We start from the raw sequence: 20,509 nt of genomic DNA on the forward strand, positions 1-20,509 counted from the left end.
ATTAAACTAATCTTCTCTGACTGTACACAATGCATATCCCTCCATTCCCTGCATATCCACATGTTAATCAAAAAGCCACGATCGTATCTGCCTCTACCACCGCCCCTGGCAGATGGGCACTTTTTGCCCATCTTCCATCTCTGAACCTCTTGACCTGCTCTGCCACTCAACAAAATCATAGCCAATTGTTCACCTCATCCTGATGCAGCTCAGGTTAAAGAACCAGATATGCTGATTTCCTGCAATCATCAAGGTTCAACAATTTCATGAAATTAAGCTGAGAGATTTAGGAGCAACCACAGCCCAAAACCTTTTCGTCAAAAAGTAATAAAAACTGCTGATGATGGAAATGTAACGGAATATTCAGCTCAGGGTGGATGCAAGCATGCCCCTTGTTATACTTTTCATCATTTTCTATATTTCAAGACTTTGAGGGTGTGAAGAAGGGGTGGGGAGCAGATACTAAAATTATTTTCATGCAAAAGTTATTTTTTTTAGTTAGGTCTTATGGATATTAATTAAATACAGAATATTTAATAATAAACGATCTAGGGGCATCAAACACTGTGTTCATTATATTTTGGATACACATCATCAACTAAGGCTCATGCAGTATAAACGCTTGCATTCAAAGTAACACTAGCAAGACCTGAGCTAACATTCATTGAAAGACACATTAGAAACAGTAATGAATATATCGGATTCACTTTTAAGAATTTAACCTAATCACAAGGATCAGACTCTGGTCCTTAAAGGAAATTCATATTTTAATAGTCCTCAAATCTGATGAAATAATTAAAGTCATCAGAGGAGTTCTCTTGCTTTTTAGATTTGCCTGTTAACTGAAAGCTTCAAGTGCCAGCAAGGGAAAAAAATCTGTTTTAATTCTTTATCCAAGATGCATAATTAAACTTCTTTTATGTCTGTGTCATATAGCTGGAGAAGCAGGACATAATAAGCTTGCATTTATGAAAGCCCCCATTCTGCGACCTTCACTTGCTTTCTGTATTCTGCTGCGCATTTCATTATCCGGACCCTACACGGGTCACTCTGAATTCATCAAGCGGAGGGTGCCAATTACGGCTCAGCCGAGGAATTTCCAGTGTAAATCTCCGGAGCACACACAAAGCGAAGTCACAAAATTCCTCGCACAACCTGGCTGTCAGCTGAAGGGCACACAGCCAGCAATTACAGCGTTCAGTGACAAAAAGATGGGAAATAAACAGAGGCTGCACATTCTCCTAGCAACACGTAACATGGTTCTAATGACAGCCTTTTGCACAGGGCTGTAATTTCTCACAACGTAATTAAGCCGAGACCTCATATTAAGACTCCCCAGGATGGTTTTCGGGGTATTTATTCTTTTTTTTCTCCCCCTTCTCCGTCCCTGCCTTTCAGTTTTATGTATTTAAAGTAATCCAGTGATTTTCAATATGCAAGGCTTCTTTCTAAATGCCGTCAGATAAATCAGCAATTCGCCTCACTCAGACCCAGTAGATTTGGCACTCACCGCACACAGCAACTGCACAGCCACAAAACCAATCATCACTTTCACCGTCACATGAAAGATAATTGCAGTGTTTTGCCCCTGCATTTCAGTGAAGAAAGGAATTAGTGTCACCCATTGTAAGTGTGTTAGGCTCGCAAATTTTTTTCCTGGATTAATAGGTTAAATTGTACAAGAAAATCAAGCATTACGTTTTGTTATCAGAGGGTTTGGGCCAGCTCTAGCAGAGGTAATGAAATGTCGCTGCCTGCCTTCGGATTTTGTGGAATTAAACCATTTAACGGGGCAGAATCAAAGGGGAGGGCCATTTTAAATCAACGCCAACCACACAGGGCCAGAAAGGCCACAATCAGATGGCAGGCAGCTAAAGCTGATGAGAATTGCCTCTTCACGTTCGACTCACCTTGACACAATCAAGGTGGAGTGCATGTACCTGGGGCACAATGCACAATGCAGCTTGCATCTGCAACGGGCACAAGAGGAGCAACAGTGTTGCATCGGCAGCTGACAGGTGCGGAAGAATCTTAAGTCCTCCGCTGAAATGATCCAGCAAGCCAAAGGCAGTTAGAGGTGAACTGGACTGGTCCAGGAACGCTGAGGCACTGGATAAGAAGGGGCAGAGCCATCTGTACTTTCTGAGGAGGCTCTTCCGCTCTTTCAACGTCTGCAGTGAGATGCTGCAGATGTTCTACCAATCGGTGGTGGCCAGCGCCATCTTCTTCGCTATCGTGTGCTGGGGTAGCAGGGTGAAGGCCGCGGACGTCAATAGAATTAACAAGCTCATCAGGAAGGCTGGCTCTGTCCTGGGGGATGGAGTTAGATTCACTGGAGGTGGTCTTGGAGGGGAGGATGCTCCTCAAACTGCAGAGTATCTTGGACAATACAGCTCATGACACACTGGTCAACTTGAGGAGCACCTTCAGGAACACACCGGTTCCACCAAGATGCAGCACAGAACGCCACAGAAGATCCCTTTTCCTTGTAGCTCTCAAACTGTACAAATCCTCCCCTACTGTGGTGGGGTAGACTGACTCCCCTCCTTCCCCCCCCTCCCCATCCCTAATCTTTGCACATCCCCAGTCCTGGACTTTCTATTCGTCACTTTAATTTAATGTTTCATGTATCTTGTTGTGTTTTATGACTGTTGGCAGATCAATTTCCCTCCTGGGATAAATAAAGTTCTATCGCGAACAATAAATCTTGGTCTAACTACCAATGTTCATGTCCAGTTGAAAATAAAGGTAGAGACTCCAATTTATTTTTGTCAAAATCAATGTAAAACTGAATTAGAACGATTACAGAGGCAGACCCTAAAATGTGAGGGACTTAAGAAGAGATTGACAGGCAATTAGAAGATGAAATGGGTCACTTGCCATAAGTAACTGAAATTAGTCATCTACGATGCATTTTCACTGGGAGGTGGAGAGAGGGAGCAGAAGCAATGGGGTTTTAATTAAAATATTGGAGAAAAGCACCAGACATCTTCAATTACTTTGCTATTTGTGAAGAAAATAAACATCTGACTTAGTAACGTGTTGGAAGGAACTGCAGACTGCACAAACCGAAGATAGACACAAAAAGCTGGAGTAACTCAGCGGGTCAGACAGGATCCCTCACTCTCAGTCTGAAGAAAGGTATCGTCCCGAAACGTCACCTAATCCTTCTCTCCAGAGATGCTGCCTGACCCGCTGATTTACTCCAGCTTTTTGTATCTATCTGATTTAGTAATGTTATGCTTCCAGAATGTTAGAAACAATCTCTTCTTAAGTCCCTCACATTTTAGGCTCCTTTCATTGCTGTGGGCCTTGAAGATACGTGAAAATGAGGTGCAAAATTGTATCAATGATCAAAGAAATTCAGGCATGAGACATGAGAAATTGCAGATTCAAATTCAGGTGTTGTGTACATAATTGCACCACCTTCAAATTTCCTCCATCTTTAAGCTGGTCTATACTGGCACCTGGGCACATTTCAGCCCACTCATAGTTCATCTGCTCAGGTTAAAGAACATTCATGAAGGTTCAACACGGTCGAAAATTGGACTGAGAGGTTTAGGTGCAATCAATCCAGAACTTTGTTGTCGAAAAGTAAAATAAATGCAGATAATGGAACCTTGTGGCATTGTTGTGATCTTTATGCTTGACTCTTGGCAACTTCTACTGATGCAATGTGAAAAGTATCCTATCAGAACGCATCAGTTGCTTGGTTTGGCAACTGCTCTGCCCAAGACCGCAAGAAATTGCAAAGAGTTGTGGATGTAGCCCACTCCACCACACAGACTAGACTCCCCTCCCTCCCTCCCCCCACTTTGACTCCATCTGCATCACACTGCCTTGGGAAAGCAGTCGACATAATCAAGGGCCTCTTTCATCAGGCAGAAGATACAAAAGCTTGATGGCACTCAATCTATGTCTGGGTTCTACATTGTAGAGAAGGCCAGATAGTGAGCACCAAATGTGATACATTAGATCGCACGCTGCTTCTCGTGAAATGATCGTTTGGGTGCAGAACATCTGCCCTTTGGAGCTACCATGTGGGCAAGGATTCCTTCCAAATTGTTCAGCAAATCTTCAGTCTGAGGATTCTCATGCACTGCATCCTGATCAACTCCAGTGGATCAGAAGCACCCCATCTGGGCACTCATCCACCCAAACTCTACCACCAAGGGGAGCAGGTGCAGGTGAACACCCATTATTGCCCTGTTTATACCTTCTCCTGTCAGGCAGAAGACACAAAAACTTCAAAGCATGTACCACCAGATTCAGAAATAGCTTCTTCCCCGCTGTTATCAGACTTCCATAAGCTAGGATGTAATCCCGATCTTCCAACCTACCTGATTGTAGACTTTGGACTTTTTCTTTGTAACTGTAACACTATAATGCTGTAATACTATATTCTGCACTCTGGAATTTTTGCCTTGTACTACCTATTGTATGGCTCGATTGTACTCAAGTACAGTATGCTTTGACTGTATAGCATGCGAACAAAGTTTTTTGCTGTGTCTCCGTACACTTGACTTCATAAACCAATAGGAATAGCTAATATAAGAATTTAATAACAATTTTTCTTTATGGAGACTAAATCTGTCTTTAAATGGCCTCTTTTATTTAACGTGGCTGAGGTTAAGATGTATGATTATGTAAGATGTAAGATTAAAATGAAGAAGAAAATAAACTGTGGACGTTTTTCTGAATATGAGGGGCCACCAACACGAAATGGTGAGGAGATGCTATTTTTCTCTTAGCGATCATGAATCTTTGGAAATATATACTGTAGATTGAATCACTGGATGTATCTGAGAACTAGACAGAGGTTTTTGGTCCGTGGTGGCGTCAAGGGTATGAGAAACAGGCAGGAAAGTGGAGCTGATGCCAAGATCAAATCAACCATCTTATTACTGAACTGTGGAGCAGGCTCTAACAGCCAAATGGCTTATTCCTGAGGAACTAAATGAAAAAAAGGATAACAAATTATTTTGTCTAATCTTCAGATATTAATGAGTTAATATTTAACTCAGTTGAAAAGCTCCATAATTCCCTACCTTGGAAAAATCTGATATGCTAATATTATATATAATAATAATTAATATTATAATATAAATAATTATGCAGATTCCAACAACGAACTTCTTGAAAGACCAGAATAAACTCGACTTTCAAAGGCATTATTGTAAAGAAATTGCAAATCAATATGACTTTAACTGTGACGAGTCCAAAGTTCTGGTTGTAATTATTACTTTAAAACTTGACGCATTGTGTTTTAATCTGATTTAATCTGCTCTTAAGAGATTTTTATTGAACATTAACTGCTTAAAAGCAAATTAATTGTGTCCTGTAGCCCATGTTTAAGAGTTTAAACCACACTAAGCTTTTAATGCACTTGACGACTTCGGGCTGCCAGTCCCTCTGAAAGGATTCCAGCTCCACATTGACTTACACAGCCCCACCATTCTAAGGAAGATTACCCATTATTCCACCAAGCTTGATATTTCACTACACTTTAATAATGACCCATTGCACCAGCCGTAATTATCGCAATTTTATTCGGCGCAGTAGTTCTCCTGACATTGTAATTATAAGCCTTTCTCACATCTAGCTGAATAAATATTGCTTTTGGTTCTTTTTTAACACATTGTTTAACAAAGACAGGCATGGTTTAGGCCATTTGCCTTTCTTACTGGATCTACGCAACATGATAAAAAAAGATTAGCGTGGGAGCACTTGTGCCTGATTTGAACACAACTTCCTATATCCGTATGAATCTGTGGGTTGTTGTCACTCCGGCAACCATCCCACAGTGTCCTTTCAAAATAGGCAGTATTTAAAAGACATTACATTCTGACAGAAAAAACAAAATCTCACTTGGAACATTAACGCACCTTTCACTTTTGGATGTGGACCAACCTTCCAATATCAGCGGTTGTTTTGCAGGTTGCAGTGACAATAGACAATAGACAATAGGTGCAGGAGTAGGCCATTCGGCCCTTCGAGCCAGCACCACCATTCAATGTGATCATGGCTGATCATTCTCAATCAGTACCCCGTTCCTGCCTTCTCCCCATACCCCCTGACTCCGCTATCCTTAAGAGCTCTCTCTAGCTCTCTCTTGAATGCATTCAGAGAATTGGCCTCCACTGCCTTCTGAGGCAGAGAATTCCACAGATTCACAACTCTCTGACTGAAAAAGGTTTTTCCTCATCTCCGTTCTAAATGCCTACCCCTTATTCTTAAACTGTGGCCCCTTGTTCTGGACTCCCCCAACATTGGGAACATGTTTCCTGCCTCTAACGTGTCCAACCCCTTAATAATCTTATACGTTTCGATAAGATCCCCTCTCATCCTAAATTCCAGTGTATACAAACCTAGTCGCTCCAGTCTTTCAACATATAACAGTCCTGCCATTCCTGGAATTAACCTAGTAAACCTACGCTGCACGCCCTCAATAGCAAGAATATCCTTCCTCAAATTTGGAGACCAACTCAATTTGGTGACCTGACTTTTGTGACTGCCATGCATGTTCGCTTGCATCTGAGTGGCCAACAGCAATATTGGGAGCAGCTTATATGCTAAAACTCTTGTGTGCACTAGGTTGATTAGATTATTTTCATTGGCTTCGGGACTAGGCAGTAAAAAGTAAGTCCTGAATTGACGATGGTGAGGATGTCGTAGAGTCAAAGAGAGAATCGTAGAAAAAGATCGAGTGAAAATGCATTCAGAGAATTGGCCTCCACTACCTTCTGAGGCAGAGAATTCCACAGATTCACAACTCTCTGACTGAAAAAAAAATTGGTGCTCAGTGATCAAGGCTATTCAAGGTTCAGAACGATAAAGACATCTCGGGAATTGCACAAAGGGTGTTGCCTGGATTGGAGGGCTTTAGTCATAAAATAAGATTGAAAATGGATGGACACACAAAGTGCTGGAGTAACTCCGAGGGTCAGGCAGAATCTCTGAAGAACATGGACAGGTGACCTTTTGGGTCGGGGCCCTTCTTCAGACTGGGTGGAATGTGGGTGGAATTGATGTGGAGAATAAACCGAGGATGGACACAAAATGCTGGAGTAACTCAGTGGGGCAGGCAGCACCTCTGAAGAGAAGAAATTGGTGACGTTTCGGGTCGAGACCCTTCTTCGGGTCTGAAACGTCACCCATTTCTCCAGAGATGCTGCCTGTCCCGCTGAGTTACTCCAGCATTTTGTGTCTATAATGGGTTTCAAGGCATGTGTTGGAAGGAACTGCAGATGCTGGTTTAAACCGAAGATAGGCACAAAAGGCATGCATTATCTGCCACAGACTCTAAAACATATATCATGGTCAGATTGCTAGGGGAGGATATGAACACTTGTAGCGGGACACTTGCAGAATCAAAGGAGGGAGTGTTACTGAGTGAGACACCGCCAACATCTTCCAGGAAGACTGAAACATCAGAGTAAACATCTAAACATAGAAGCGTTCAATCCCATTTAGGTTTCCTCCACTGTTTTAGTTGCTGCAGGGAACTTTGATGCATACTGTAAATGTTTGTGCACCACAGACTAATATAAATCCAACTCAGCCAAGCAAGATATTTTCAGGGGAATCTATGTGATGTGGTAGTATAATGATCAAATTATAATGTAGGCAGATGCATCAGTTCAACCGCCTAAATGAAAATGCAGATGAATAAATCAGTAGCAAGGCTGCCATAGAATTAATAAAGGGAAGCAGACGTAGTTTTCCTGAGTGAGTTTTCAGCCTTAGAGTCATAGAGTTGTACAGCGTGGAAACAGGCCTTCAGCCCAGCTTGCCCACGCCAACGAGCATGTCCCATCTACACTAGTCCCACCTGGCTGCCTTTGACCCATATCCCTCTAAACCTTCCCTATCCATGTACTTGTCTAATTGTTTCTTAAACATTGCGATAGTACCTGCCTCAACTACCTCCTCCGGCAGCCTGTTCTGTATACCCATCAACCTTTGTGTAAAAATGTTACCCCTCAGGTTTCCATTAAATCTTTCTCCCTCACTTTAAACCTATGTCCTCTGGTTCTCGATTCCCCTCCTCTGGGCAAAAGTCTATGCGTTTACCTGATTTATTCCTCTAAGCTAAAACTAACTCTCTAAACTAAAACTAAACTAAAATTATGCTTTAGAGGTAGGAGTAGCTTCCTGATGCAGTGTTAGCGAGGGACTAAGGATTCAAATCTTCTGTAAACAATGTTTTGGGCCATTTTAGAATAGGCCAAAAAAAAAAACTGGGAGTCTATTTCGGAGTCACGTGAGTGACTACGTGAAGACCCCGTCCAGCACGCATGCGCGACATTAGCGTTCACGCAGTGCACCCGCGACGAACGGGAGTTCAAGGTGCTCCCGCTACAAACTAAAAAGTCGGGCCGACAGGTAAGTCTACCGTGGCCGTGAGTATTTTCTCTGGTCTGCTTTAGGTACACAAGATGAGCAAGACCAGAGGAAAGAAATTTCAGCTTGCCCCCGTTCGTCTTCCGTTGAGGAACGTTCTTTGGAGGGGGGGCAAGAGGCGGCAGCAACTACCGAGCCGAGCCCAGCACCGCTAGTGCAGCCTGAGCAGCGAGCTGGAGGTACCTGCAGCCAGAACCGGGCGGTAGTGTCCGACGTTTCGGATGAAGATGCCACACCGCTACACAGCGGCACTGGCAGCCGCCTAAAGCCAAACGGCTTATGGAGCAAATGCTCCAGCGAGATCTGCTGAGAGAGCAGCAGCAGACTCGCCAAGGGAGGGCCCAGAGCGCCCAGGCACTCCCGCAGTGCCCTTTGTGGCACTGGCCATTGCCTCACCTTCTATTGAAGGCAGCATTGGCGACCAGGTCTGGGCTGGTCAACAAGATGGGTTCTTGGCTGAAGATCTCCGGAGTACGCAGGGTGTACAGGATCAGGAAGAGCTGCTGGGTGTGGTCAACCGCTACGTGGTCATTCCACGAGGGGGTCGGCTTTTAGAGCCAAAAACTTGCAGCCAGCATTGACCACCTGTCCTCAAAACCCCTACAAGAACGGGTGGTCAATGAGGCCCTTTGAGCTATATACAGCCCCAGAAAATTGTACATCATTGCATGTACCAGCTGTAAACAGCCAAATTTGGGGACATCTGGGGCAGAACATCAGGAACCTGGAGTTGAAGCTCCAGAAAATCATATGCTCGGTCCATTGATGGTGTGGACATCTCCACAAATCAGCAAGATACATTAGCTCTGCTGTGCACCACTCAATATGAGATCATCAAGCCTGCCCTCAACCCTAAGTTTGCAGGCTTGCAAAACACCGGGTTCAGAACCTCCAATTCTGCTTTTTGTAAAGGACCTTCCAAAAAAGGTGAAAGACCTAGAGGAAGAGTCCAAGACCTTTGGTCTCGTGAGGGCAGGTTTAGGACCGAGCAGACCCAACAAACCCAGGCGGCAGTACCCCACGGCGTCCACCAGTCGTCGACCACCATATGGGACTGGTGAAAGCTCGGGGCCCGCAACCATTCCCCGTAAGCCTTTTTTAGGCCAGGGCCCAGAGCGGACCCCATGGAAAATGTGCCACCCCCAACAACATCAACGCCAACAGCAGGCCTCTACAGCCCAGCAGACACCTCATCGTCCAGCGAAGAGGCAGAAGTAGCACCAGTAACCATGGAGGTAGGTGGGTCTGGTCCCTCTCAGCATATGACCAGTACGGGCTCTATACTATCAGGGGGGAGATTGCACTGGTTTTTGGATGCATGGGAAACCATCATTAATGACAAGTACATACTAAGCTGCATTCATGGCTATAAAATTGACTTTGTTCATAAAAATATTCCGCCAGTTCAGCTTATACCCCAAAGGGTATTCACCCTCTCACTCAAAGAGAAACAAGAGGGTCAAGCTGAACTTATGAGGCTACTAGCAAAAGGTGTCATTGAAAGAACAAAACATGAACCTTTGGAATTTGTGTCTAATATTTTCACTAAAACTAAAAAAGATGGTGGATGTCGCATCATCATTGACTTAACTACGTTTAACGAGTCAGTTAACTATACACATTTCAAGATGGAAACTTTTGAAACCGCCAGACTTTTGATTTCTAGAGGGTACTTTCTAGCAGGCATTGATTTAAAAGATGCTTACTACTCAGTACCCATACACAAGGAGCATCGTAAATACTTAAAGTTTATCTGGATGAAACAGCTATGGCAATTTAAAGCCTTACCAAACGTTTGTTTGAAACTTTGGGGTTTGTCATACATCCAGATAAATCCAATTTTACACCGTCCACTACCATGGACTATCTTGGATTTACGATTGATACTGTTCGCATGTTTGTAACTCTGCCGAAGGGGAAAGCATCAGAATTGGCACTATCATGCCACGAACTAATGGATAAACGTCAGCCAACCATACGGCAGGCAGCTAGAGTTTGGTAAAATGGTAGCAGCTTTTCCAGCTGTACAATTTGGACCTTTGCACTACCAAAAATTTACAAAGAGCAAAAGTGCACGCACTAAAGCAAAACTCAGGTCACTTTGACCGAGCCATGTATTTAACTGCTGAATCCATTCCAGAGTTACAATGGTGGACAAGGAACATTAGGCTCAGTTCCAGTCCCATAATAATAACCAACCCAGTATTAACCATGCAAACGGATGCCAGTGCTTTGGGCTGGGGAGCAACTAACATGCAATCCAGCACAGGGGGCAGATGGACTAATTCTAAATCATCTTGCCTACAGACACGGGGTATCAACTATTTAGAAATGTTGGGTGCGTTTTATGGTTTAAAAGCATATTCATCTAATACGCATCATGCACATGTCCGGTTGCAATTAGATAATACCACGGTGGTGGCTTATATCAAACACATGGGTGGTGTAAAGTCGATATCGTGTGACAAATTGGTCAACCTAATCTGGCAATGGTGTGTCGAAAGACATACTTGGTTATCAGCAACTTACCTACCAGGTAAGCAAAATACAGTGGCAGACACCAGGTCACGCAAATTTAACGATAACATCGAATGGATGTTAAATCCCAAAGTATTTGCCGAAATTACAAAGCAATATGGCACACCAGATATCGACCTATTTTGCATCCAGGCTGAATCACCAGGTACCAACATATGTCGCTTGGGAACCAGACCCTGAGGCAGCAGCAGTTGATGCATTCACGCTGCATTGGGGGAAAATGTTCTTTTATGCTTTTCCTCCCTTCTGCCTCATCAGTCGGCTGTCACGCAAGATTCAATTGGATTCCGCTTCAGGAATCTTGATAACACCCGACTGGCCTACACAGCCATGGTTCCCAGTGGCCCTCGACATGGCTGTCGAAACACCGTTGGAATTCCCCAGCAGTCCGGAATTATTAATCCACCCAGTGTCAGGCATTAGTCACCCGTGCCATGACAGAGTCAATCTCCTGGCTTGCAGATTCTAAAAAGACCTCTACTGGGCCTGGGACTGTCTGAGGACGCCATCAACATGATGACCGCATCCCACCGGGAGTCCACCAGGAGACAATACCTGACCAACATAAGGAAATGGGAACGGTATTGCTCCAAAACAGGAACTACCTACACTACAGCGACAGCCACCAGTGTTGTGGAGTTCCTGGTTGGATTACATCGGGAAGGACTCAGCTACAGCGCCATAAATACAGCCAGGAGTGCGTTGTCAGCTTATTTGGTTCCAGCAGCAGGACAACTGACTTTGGGGTCCCATCCATTAGTGGTAAAAATCATGAGGTGCATTTTTTAACACCAATTCCCCCAGACCAAGGTACACTCAGATCTGGGATGTCAGCATTGTGCTGACGTACCTTAGGGGATGGCCACCGCCCAGGGCACTCACGCTGGAACAACTTACACTGAAATCAGTCATGCTCATGGCACCAGTGTCAGCTCAAAGGGTACAGTCCCTCCACCTTCTGAGGCTGGACAGCATGACAGAGTCATTGGACTGTTTCACATTCCATATTCAGGGACTGGTCAAACAAACTAGACCAGGTACCACGCCTCCAGTCATGGAGTTCTGGGCATATTCATCTGACCCACGGCTGTGTGCCAAGACCCATCTCGCCAATTACATAGACACAACATACAACTTAAGAGGGAGAGAAAAAGCCTTATGGATAAGCCACAAGAAGCCTCATGGTCAGGTGACGAGCCAAACCATTTCAAGGTGGCTCAAGCAGGTGCTTAAGTCCGCAGGAGTGAATACTAATGTTTACAAATCTCACTCCACCAGGGCTGCATCTACGTCGGCGGCTAGTCGAATGGACGTGCCTATCGACCATATTCTGGCCAGAGCAGGATGGTCCTCGGAAAGAACTTTCCAAAGGTTTTATAATAAACCGCTGGCGCAACCTGCTACATTTGCAGACAGAATTTTAGAGTCTGCAGATAATATTTAATTTGAGCCCTGGGGAGCTCTCTGTTCTTTGTTGTCATTAATAAACCTTTTTTGTTCACAAACAGGGTTCTTGATTGCGATAACATACTTCCTCCCTCTAAGGTCTTCAGACAGTGAGTGAAGCATGAGCTGGTACACGGTTCGGAATCACAGAGCTTTGAAGTCTTCACGTAGTCACTCACGTGACTCCGAAATAAAATAGTAAGATTAAATGAGAACTTACCAGTTCGAGGTTTGATCTGTATTTTATGAGGAGTTACGATGAGGGACTACGTGCCCTCCGCTCCCACCCTCTTTTATACAGATCAACTGGTAATTAAGTTCTTATCCTTTCTTTACTATGTTTATTTCAATCATTGTGTTTTTTCTGTGAATCCACACCGCTGCTTTGAAGAATGTCGCGCATGCGTGCTGGACGGGGTCTTCACGTAGTCCCTCATCGTAACTCCTCATAAAATACAGATCAAACCTCGAACTGGTAAGTTCTCATTTAATCTTACTAGTCTATTGATGGGAAGATGTCCAACAGGTCAGATGAGGAGCCAGGATGGAAGCTCCCAGATTTCAGGTGGAAACAGCACAGATAGAATCAGCTCCACTCTATGGAGCTGTGAGGAGCAGTTAAAGCCAAGCTTATTGACGTACTTGAGGAGAAGCTCGATATGCGCAGGTAAGGAAGCCAATGGAGGTGGCGCAGAGGTAGAGTTGCTGCCTTACAGCCCCAGAGACCCGGGTTTGATCCTGACTACAGGTGTAGGAAAATAACTGCAGATGCTGGTACAAATCAAAGGTATCACAAAACTACAGGTGTTGTCTGTATGGAGTTTGCACGTTCTCTCTGTGACCGCATGGGTTTTCTCCGGGTGCTCCGGTTTCCTTCCACACTCCAAAGATGTACAGGTTTGCAAGTTAAGTGGCTTTGGTAAATTGTAAATTGTTCCTAGTGTGTAGGATTGTGGTAATCATATATCATATCATATCATATCATATCATATCATATATAATACAGCCGGAAACAGGCCTTTTCGGCCCTCCAAGTCCGTGCCGCCCAGCGATCCCCGTACATTAACACTATCCTACACAATTTAGGGACAATTTTTACATTTACCCAGCCAATTAACCTACAGACCTGTACGTAATGTGCGGGGATCGCTGGTCAGCGAGGCATCGGTGGGCCGAAGGGCCTGTTTCCACGCTGTATCTCTAAACTAAACTAAACTAAACTAATGGAATTGATATTTAGTGCACAATTATTTTGCATTGTCAATGTGATGTGCATTCATCAAACATCAATGCATATGTAGACACATGGTTTAATAGTCAGATCACCAGTCAGACACTTGTGTGTAATGTAGTAGATAAATTGCCTTTGGTTGGTGGTGGATTGCTGAGGGTAATAGCACCAATCTGCCTAAGATTGGTTGGGAGACTGAAAGTGTGCAAAGTAGGGTTTCTGGGCTTGTACTTGTGGATACTTATCAGCCAAATATACAGAGCAGAGGTGATTTTCCACATCCAGATTATCACCATATTTTTGACCATTATGAGTTTAGCTTATTGTCACATGTACAGAGGTGCAGTAAAAAGCTTTTGTAGTGTGCTATAAAGACAATACACAATACATGAGGACAAACGAGCCATTCACAGTGTACAGATACATGATAAAGGGAATAACGTGAATAACGTTTAGTGCAAGATAAAGCCAGTAAAGTCCGATTTGGAAACCTGTAGACACAACTGCAACATGCCTGACAGTGATTGATCTGGGAGTGTAGAATTAGTCTTTTCCCTCATGATTCCAGATTTTGTGGGAGAATATAAAGTGGTATAAAAGTAGGATTGCTGTAAGTGTGTGGATGATGGTCAGCGCGGGCTCGCTAGGACTGAAGCGAGGGCAGTATCCGTGCTATGAATTTACGTATCGTCATAACAACGCTTCCATCCGCCTTGTCCTCACATCCACTGGAAGCAGATTCAAAAGTAACTTCAAAAGATACAATGTCGAAAAAGAATAAATATCAGCAGGGTGATAGGGAGTGTGCAGGGATTGGCGTCTAACTGGGTAGGTCCTATAAAGGAGAGCTTTGTACTTCAATGTCCTTTCACTTCACTTCAGAGGGCATTACCATTGTAATGTAGGAAACGCAGCTGAAAACGTGTACACAGCAAGCTACCATGTATCGTAATGTGATATTGACCACATAAACTGATTTAGAAATGTTGTCTGTCCAACACAAAAGCATTACTGCACAGAAGGGGTCATTTGGCCCATCGAGTCTATGCCGGCTACAAGTATAGCAATCCCATCTGCCCCATCCCTTGCTCTTTCCTTATGGTCTGGAAAATGACTCACTTATGTTTAATACCCATGGACAAGGAGCCAGGGAATTACTCGCCAACACAGTGTGGAGTTGATTTTTACTCCCACCATCTCAGGAGAGAGGCCAGTGGCCTGAAATGTTTTTCACCACAGATGCTGCCTGATCTGCCGAAAATCTGCTGTATTTTTGTTTTTATTGGAAAAGTTTGGAGGTTGATTTCAACGTCTCATACAAATGTGAGACAGTATGATACACCCCCAGCCCCGCAGTGGAATATCAGGCTAGGCTGTGTGCCCAAATTTCTGGAGTGGAGATTTGAACCCAGAATCTATTGGACGTAGACAGATTACCTACTTAATCATAGCTGATGCTGGGAAATTGATGCCACTGGCATGACGGCACAGATAGTGATAGAGCGGATGTGGAGAGGATGTTTCCACTAGTGGGAGAGTCTAGGACTAGAGGTCACGGCCTCAGAATGAAAGGACGTTCCTTTAGGAAGATGAGGAGACATTTCTTTAGTCAGAGGGTGGTGAATCCGTAGAATTTTTTTGCCACAGAAGGCTGAGGAGGCCAAGTCAATGAATATTTTTAAGACAGAGATAGATAGATTCTTGATTAGTACGGGTGTCAGGGGTTATGGGGAGAAGGCACGAGAATAGGTTTAGGAGGGAGAGATAGATCAGCCATGATTGAATGGCGGAGTAGACTTGATGGGCTGAATGGCCTAATTCTGCTCCTATCACTTATGACCTTATGACGGGCCAAATATCCTGGGCTGGATGACATCAAGCCTTCAGACAGAGCAAGAGACATTTCCATCTTAACCACTTCAACAATAGAGAACCTGGAAGTTACAGAGCCTCGAATAGACATGTCCATCAATAACTAGTGGTTAAATCTTTCACCCAGTGCACGTGGCGAGGGTCAAAATGTTGGCCAGCGTGATAGATTTACTTCCAACATACATTCACTAAGTATAAGAAAATAACTGCAGATGCTGGTACAAATCTGCCGAAGGACATACAAGGCTGTTTAATGATGTGAGGTACTTACAATAGGGCTTGCGTTGATGTAGTCGGAGTTCGAATGACTCAATTCTGCCTTGAGCGTTATTCTGGAGTGATCATCTGCAGAAAATAAAAATATGTTAGCTCAACATCTGTCGAGACTTCTTGCCACCGTACAGATTCATTGCCTTTTCCTCTTCATTCAATTTTCACTCCCTTTTCTTGCTTGCTCCTCAGTGAGTCATCCTGAGGGCCCATTTATACAGGCACTGGGGTGTGTGACACTTATTCAAGCATCTTTCTTCACCCACCTCAGTGTTAGGCACCTTGACCACAGTCCTGACCTTGTTCAAGATATCAATCAATAGCATTAACTCTGAATAATTCGCCCTCATCGCTACCAGGTGGAGACACGGGGTTAACTGCAATGCTGCAATAAGTAGATAATATGTCCCCAGTCATTTCTGAAGCACCATTTTCCAAATTGTGGCTCAGTTTTGATCAATTCTCATTTTCACAAACTCCATGGAACATGGTCCAATCTTCCTCGATCTCTCTTCAGAAGAAATCCTTCTGATGTCAGGAACGAATTCAGTGATTGATTCACTTTTGCTTCCAGCTGTCTCTTATCTTTCAACTGACAGGAGGAGATGATTTCTTTTTCCCAGAAAAGGAGAATTGATAACTAGAGGGCATAGGTTGAAGGTGAAAGGGGAAAGATTTAATAGGAACCTGAGGGGCAATTGTCTCACACGGAGGGTCATGGGCAGATGGAAAGAGCTGCCAGAGGAAGTAGTTGAGGCAGGTAAAATAACAATGTTTAAAAGATATTTGGATAGGTACATGGATAGGAATGTTTTAGAGTGATATAGGCTGAATGTGGGTAAATGGGACCAGATTAGATTGGGCATCTTGGTCGGCATGGACGATTTGGGTCGAAGGCCCGTTTCCATGCTGTACTAGTCTACGACTCAATGGCTCTATATAATGATACCAAAGAAGTCTATTCAGTCAGGCAGGAGGAAGCCAGCTCCCAAAAGGTCACCTTATTAGTCCCCTTCTGATTATTCCCCTGTACACCTGCCACTTATTTATTTCTCACACATGTCCATTAACTCCCATTTGATTCCTTTTGACATTCGCCTTTACCTTACAGTGTTTGGTTAACCTGCCAGCCTGACTTGCAGAGGAGGGAGGAAAAGGCGAAACAAGGTGGAGGCCCACATGGTCACGGAGAGGACGTGCAAAGGCTGGACAGAGTGGATGTGGAGTGGATGTTTCCACTAGAGGGAGAGTCCAGGACCAGAGGTCACATCCTCAGAATAAAAGGACCTTCCTTTCGGAAGGAGATGAGAAGGAATTTATTTCGTCAGAGGGTGGAGAATCTGTGGAATTCTTTGCCATAGAAGGATGTGGAGGCCGTCAATGGATATCTTTAAGGCAGAGATAGATATATTCTTGATTAGTATTGGTGTCAGGGGTTATGGGGAGGAGGCAGGAGAATGGGATTGAGTGGGAGAGATAGCTCAGCCATGATTGAATGGCGGAGTAAATTTGATGGGTCGAATGGCCTAATTCTGCTCCTATCACTTATGAACTTATGACAAGGCAGCACCCGAGATCAGGATCAAACCCCAGTCCCTGTAAGGTGCTGTGAGGTGTAGGCACTAACTGCTCAAGCAGGTTCCCCATGGGGACTTGCTGACGAGCCTTAAAATGGAAGCCCCATCATTGCTTTGAGCATGAAGGCCCCTTTCATCTCCTTAGCAAGTACAAAAGTCAACATCACATCTTTAGCACAGTGGACAAACTAAACATCAAAAGCCATCTATGGAAAATTGGAAGACACCAAGTGCTGGAGCAGGTCAGCGGGTCAGGCAGCATCTCAGGAGAACTTGGACAAGTGACCTTTCAGGTCGGGGTCCTTCTTCAGACTCCAACCCGAAACGTCACCAATCCACATTCTCCTTAAACGCTGCCTGACCTGCTGAGTTACTCCAACAATCTGTGTTTCCACAGAATTCCACAGATTCACCAACTTCTGACTAAAGAAATTCCTCCTCATCTCCATCTTAAAGGAACATCCTTTAATTCTGAGGCTGTGACCTCTGGTCCTTGACTCTCCCACTAGTGGAAACATCCTCTCCACATCCACTCTATCCAAGCCTTTCACTATTCGGTACATTTCAATTAAGTCCCCCCTCATCCTTCTAAACTCCAGCGAGTACAGGCCCAGTGCCATCAAACGCTCATCGTATGTTAACCCACTCATTCCTGGGATTATTCCTGTAAACTTCCACTAGGCCATCTCCAGAGCCAGCGCATCCGTCCTCAGATATGGTGCCCAAAACTGTTCACAATACTCCAAATGCGGCCTGACCAGTGCATTATAGAGCCTCGGCATTACAGTACATCCCTGCGAAGCTGTTCCATGTCCAATCTTGTCACGAACATCCAACAGCAAAGATTTTCTCCCACTGGGAGACCTTGGTCCTATCCACATCTACCCCACTTCTCTTCAACATAGATTGGTCTGTTCTGTTCCGGTTCGGACAAAACATTCTCCTCCTGGAATGCCAACCCTGCTTTTCTCACCACTTTCTGTTTTCATTTTAGATTTTCCAGCATGGGCATTTTATTTTGATTTTATGGAAGTGAACCTACACGGCACCACCACACGAGTCCTGTTCTTCTTCTCATTCTCCTCTCGGTCCGCGATGCTGCTGTTGTTGGGCTCGGCCTGGTAGGCACTCAGAGCTTCCCATTCTTTCACCAGGCGGTTCTTGTTTCTCAGGTGATCCTCCATGTAGGACTAAAACACAACAAAAACATCCTGTTGTTTACCTCGAATAGCACATTCTGCTTATTTTGCTGTGTTGTTGCGTTCAAATGTGCCCGTGAAGCTGCAGCAGGTAGGAGTTTGTAGAAAGGAAGTGCAGATGCTGGTTTACACCAAAGATAGACACAAAGTGCTGGAGTGACTCAGCGGGGTCAGGCAGCAACTCTGGAGAAAAAAGAATGGGTGGCATTTTGGGTAGGGACCCTTCTTCAGACTGAAAGTAGAGGGGAGGGAACAGGAGGTAAGAAAAGGCCAGAACAAAGCAGAGCCGGCAACAGACGACTAAGGAAACGTGGAGCCCTTAATGGCCCATTGTTGGCTGGGGAAGAGGTGATAATGAAGGGATATGAGGATCTGAACAGTGGAACTAGTAGGATGAGGAGGGAGGAGGAGAGGGAATGCAGGGGTTACTTAAAATTGGAGAAACCCAAGTTCATACCACTGGGTTACAAGCTGCCTAAGCGAAATATGAGGTACTGTTCCTCCAATTGGCCTCATTCTTGACAGCAGGGGAGGCCCAGGACACAAAGGTCAGTATGCGAATGGGAAGGGAGTTAAAATATTTGGCAACCGTGAAATCGTGTAGGCCAAGGCAGACTGAGCGTAAGTGTTCAGCGAGTCTGTGCTTGGTCTCGCCGATATATAGCAGTCCACACCAGGACCAACAGATACAGTGGATGAGGTTGGAGGAGGCGCACATGAACCTCTGCCTCACCTGAAAGGACTGTCGGGGTCCCTGGATGGAGTCGAGGGAGGAGGTTTAGGGACAAGAGCAGGTAAGAATGTCATTATTCTGGTCACAGCGCAGACAACAATTAAACACTCTTTACTTTTGAATCTCTTGAAAGAGACAGAGCCATTTCATAACATTGCTTCAATAATCTTACCTTGTAAAACTAATTGCGGAACATGGGTGAAGTTGGAAAGGTGCCCGACAGATTTTCACAGTATTTCTATCCATGATGGAGTTTCTTAGGGATTTATTCCAGCAGCAGTAGATTTTGATAGGATTTGTTGCAAAGCCATGTTTTACCATAGAATCCGAACAGTTTTGTTCTAAAACCCATGGGGTTTTACATTCTGGTATGTTGTGCTCTTATGTGAAAAAATGTATTTAGTCTTTAATATGCTCCTTTGCTATTTTAACAAAGGATTAATCGAGATAGATATACAATGTTATGAAGGGCATAAGTAGAGTGGATGGTGAGAAACTTCTCTTATCAGAAACTTATCCTATCAGACAAAGATTTAAGATTAGAGTCATAGAGTCTTACAGTGTGGAAACAGGCCCCTCGGCCCAATTTGCCCACACCGGCCAACATGTCCTATCTACACTAGTCCCACCTGCCCTCATTTGGCCCATATCCCTCTAAACCTGTCTAAATGTTTCTTAAATGTTGCGGTAGCCTGCAAACCTGCACATTTTGGGAATGTGGGAGGTAACCGGAGCACCCAGAGAAAACCCACTTGGTCACAGAGAGAACGCACAAACTCCATGCAGAGAGCCCCCAGAGTCAGGGTCGAATCTGGTCTCTGGCATCGTGAGGCAGCAACTCCACCGTTGCACCACTGTGCCCGCCCTGAAATACCATATACTTTATACTGAAACCAAATAAATATATTTAATCCAGTTAATTCAAGAAGACGTGCATCAATGGCAAATATACCTCCCCTTCATAGTCATTCAAGTGAATGGGGATATATATCCCGCACCACAAATAAACTGGAAAGGATAAGTGGACACACTTTTCAGCTCCACTGTTAGAAGATGGCACTCCTCTCCCGGACTCCACAAGGAGTCCAAGGTCCGAGAAATAAATCAGCAGTGAGCATGTTTTAAGAGTTTTGGGCTAATGTGCATCGATACCCCAAGAGAAACCGAGTAAGGTGCTGGTGGTTTCTAAAGCTGTCACCAATGCGAGTAACATGCATGACTGTAGCACCTCACACTCCAC

General features: G+C 44.4%; 1 protein-coding gene across 1 annotated transcript in view; it reads right to left on the reverse strand.

The window, feature by feature from the left end:
* ptprn2 (protein tyrosine phosphatase receptor type N2) overlaps positions 1–20,509 on the reverse strand; it is a 669,963-nt gene that overhangs the window by 44,862 nt on the left and 604,592 nt on the right. Inside the window, exons 15-16 of the mRNA XM_078424921.1 lie at positions 18,380–18,527; positions 15,762–15,835 (exon numbers count right to left, since the gene is read on the reverse strand). Of these exons, the coding sequence (XP_078281047.1) occupies positions 15,762–15,835; positions 18,380–18,527 (222 nt within the window). The remainder of the gene's footprint in view (positions 1–15,761; positions 15,836–18,379; positions 18,528–20,509) is intronic.

This window comes from Rhinoraja longicauda, chromosome 2 (genome assembly GCF_053455715.1).
Source record: "Rhinoraja longicauda isolate Sanriku21f chromosome 2, sRhiLon1.1, whole genome shotgun sequence".
NCBI classification, from domain to species: domain Eukaryota; kingdom Metazoa; phylum Chordata; class Chondrichthyes; order Rajiformes; family Arhynchobatidae; genus Rhinoraja; species Rhinoraja longicauda.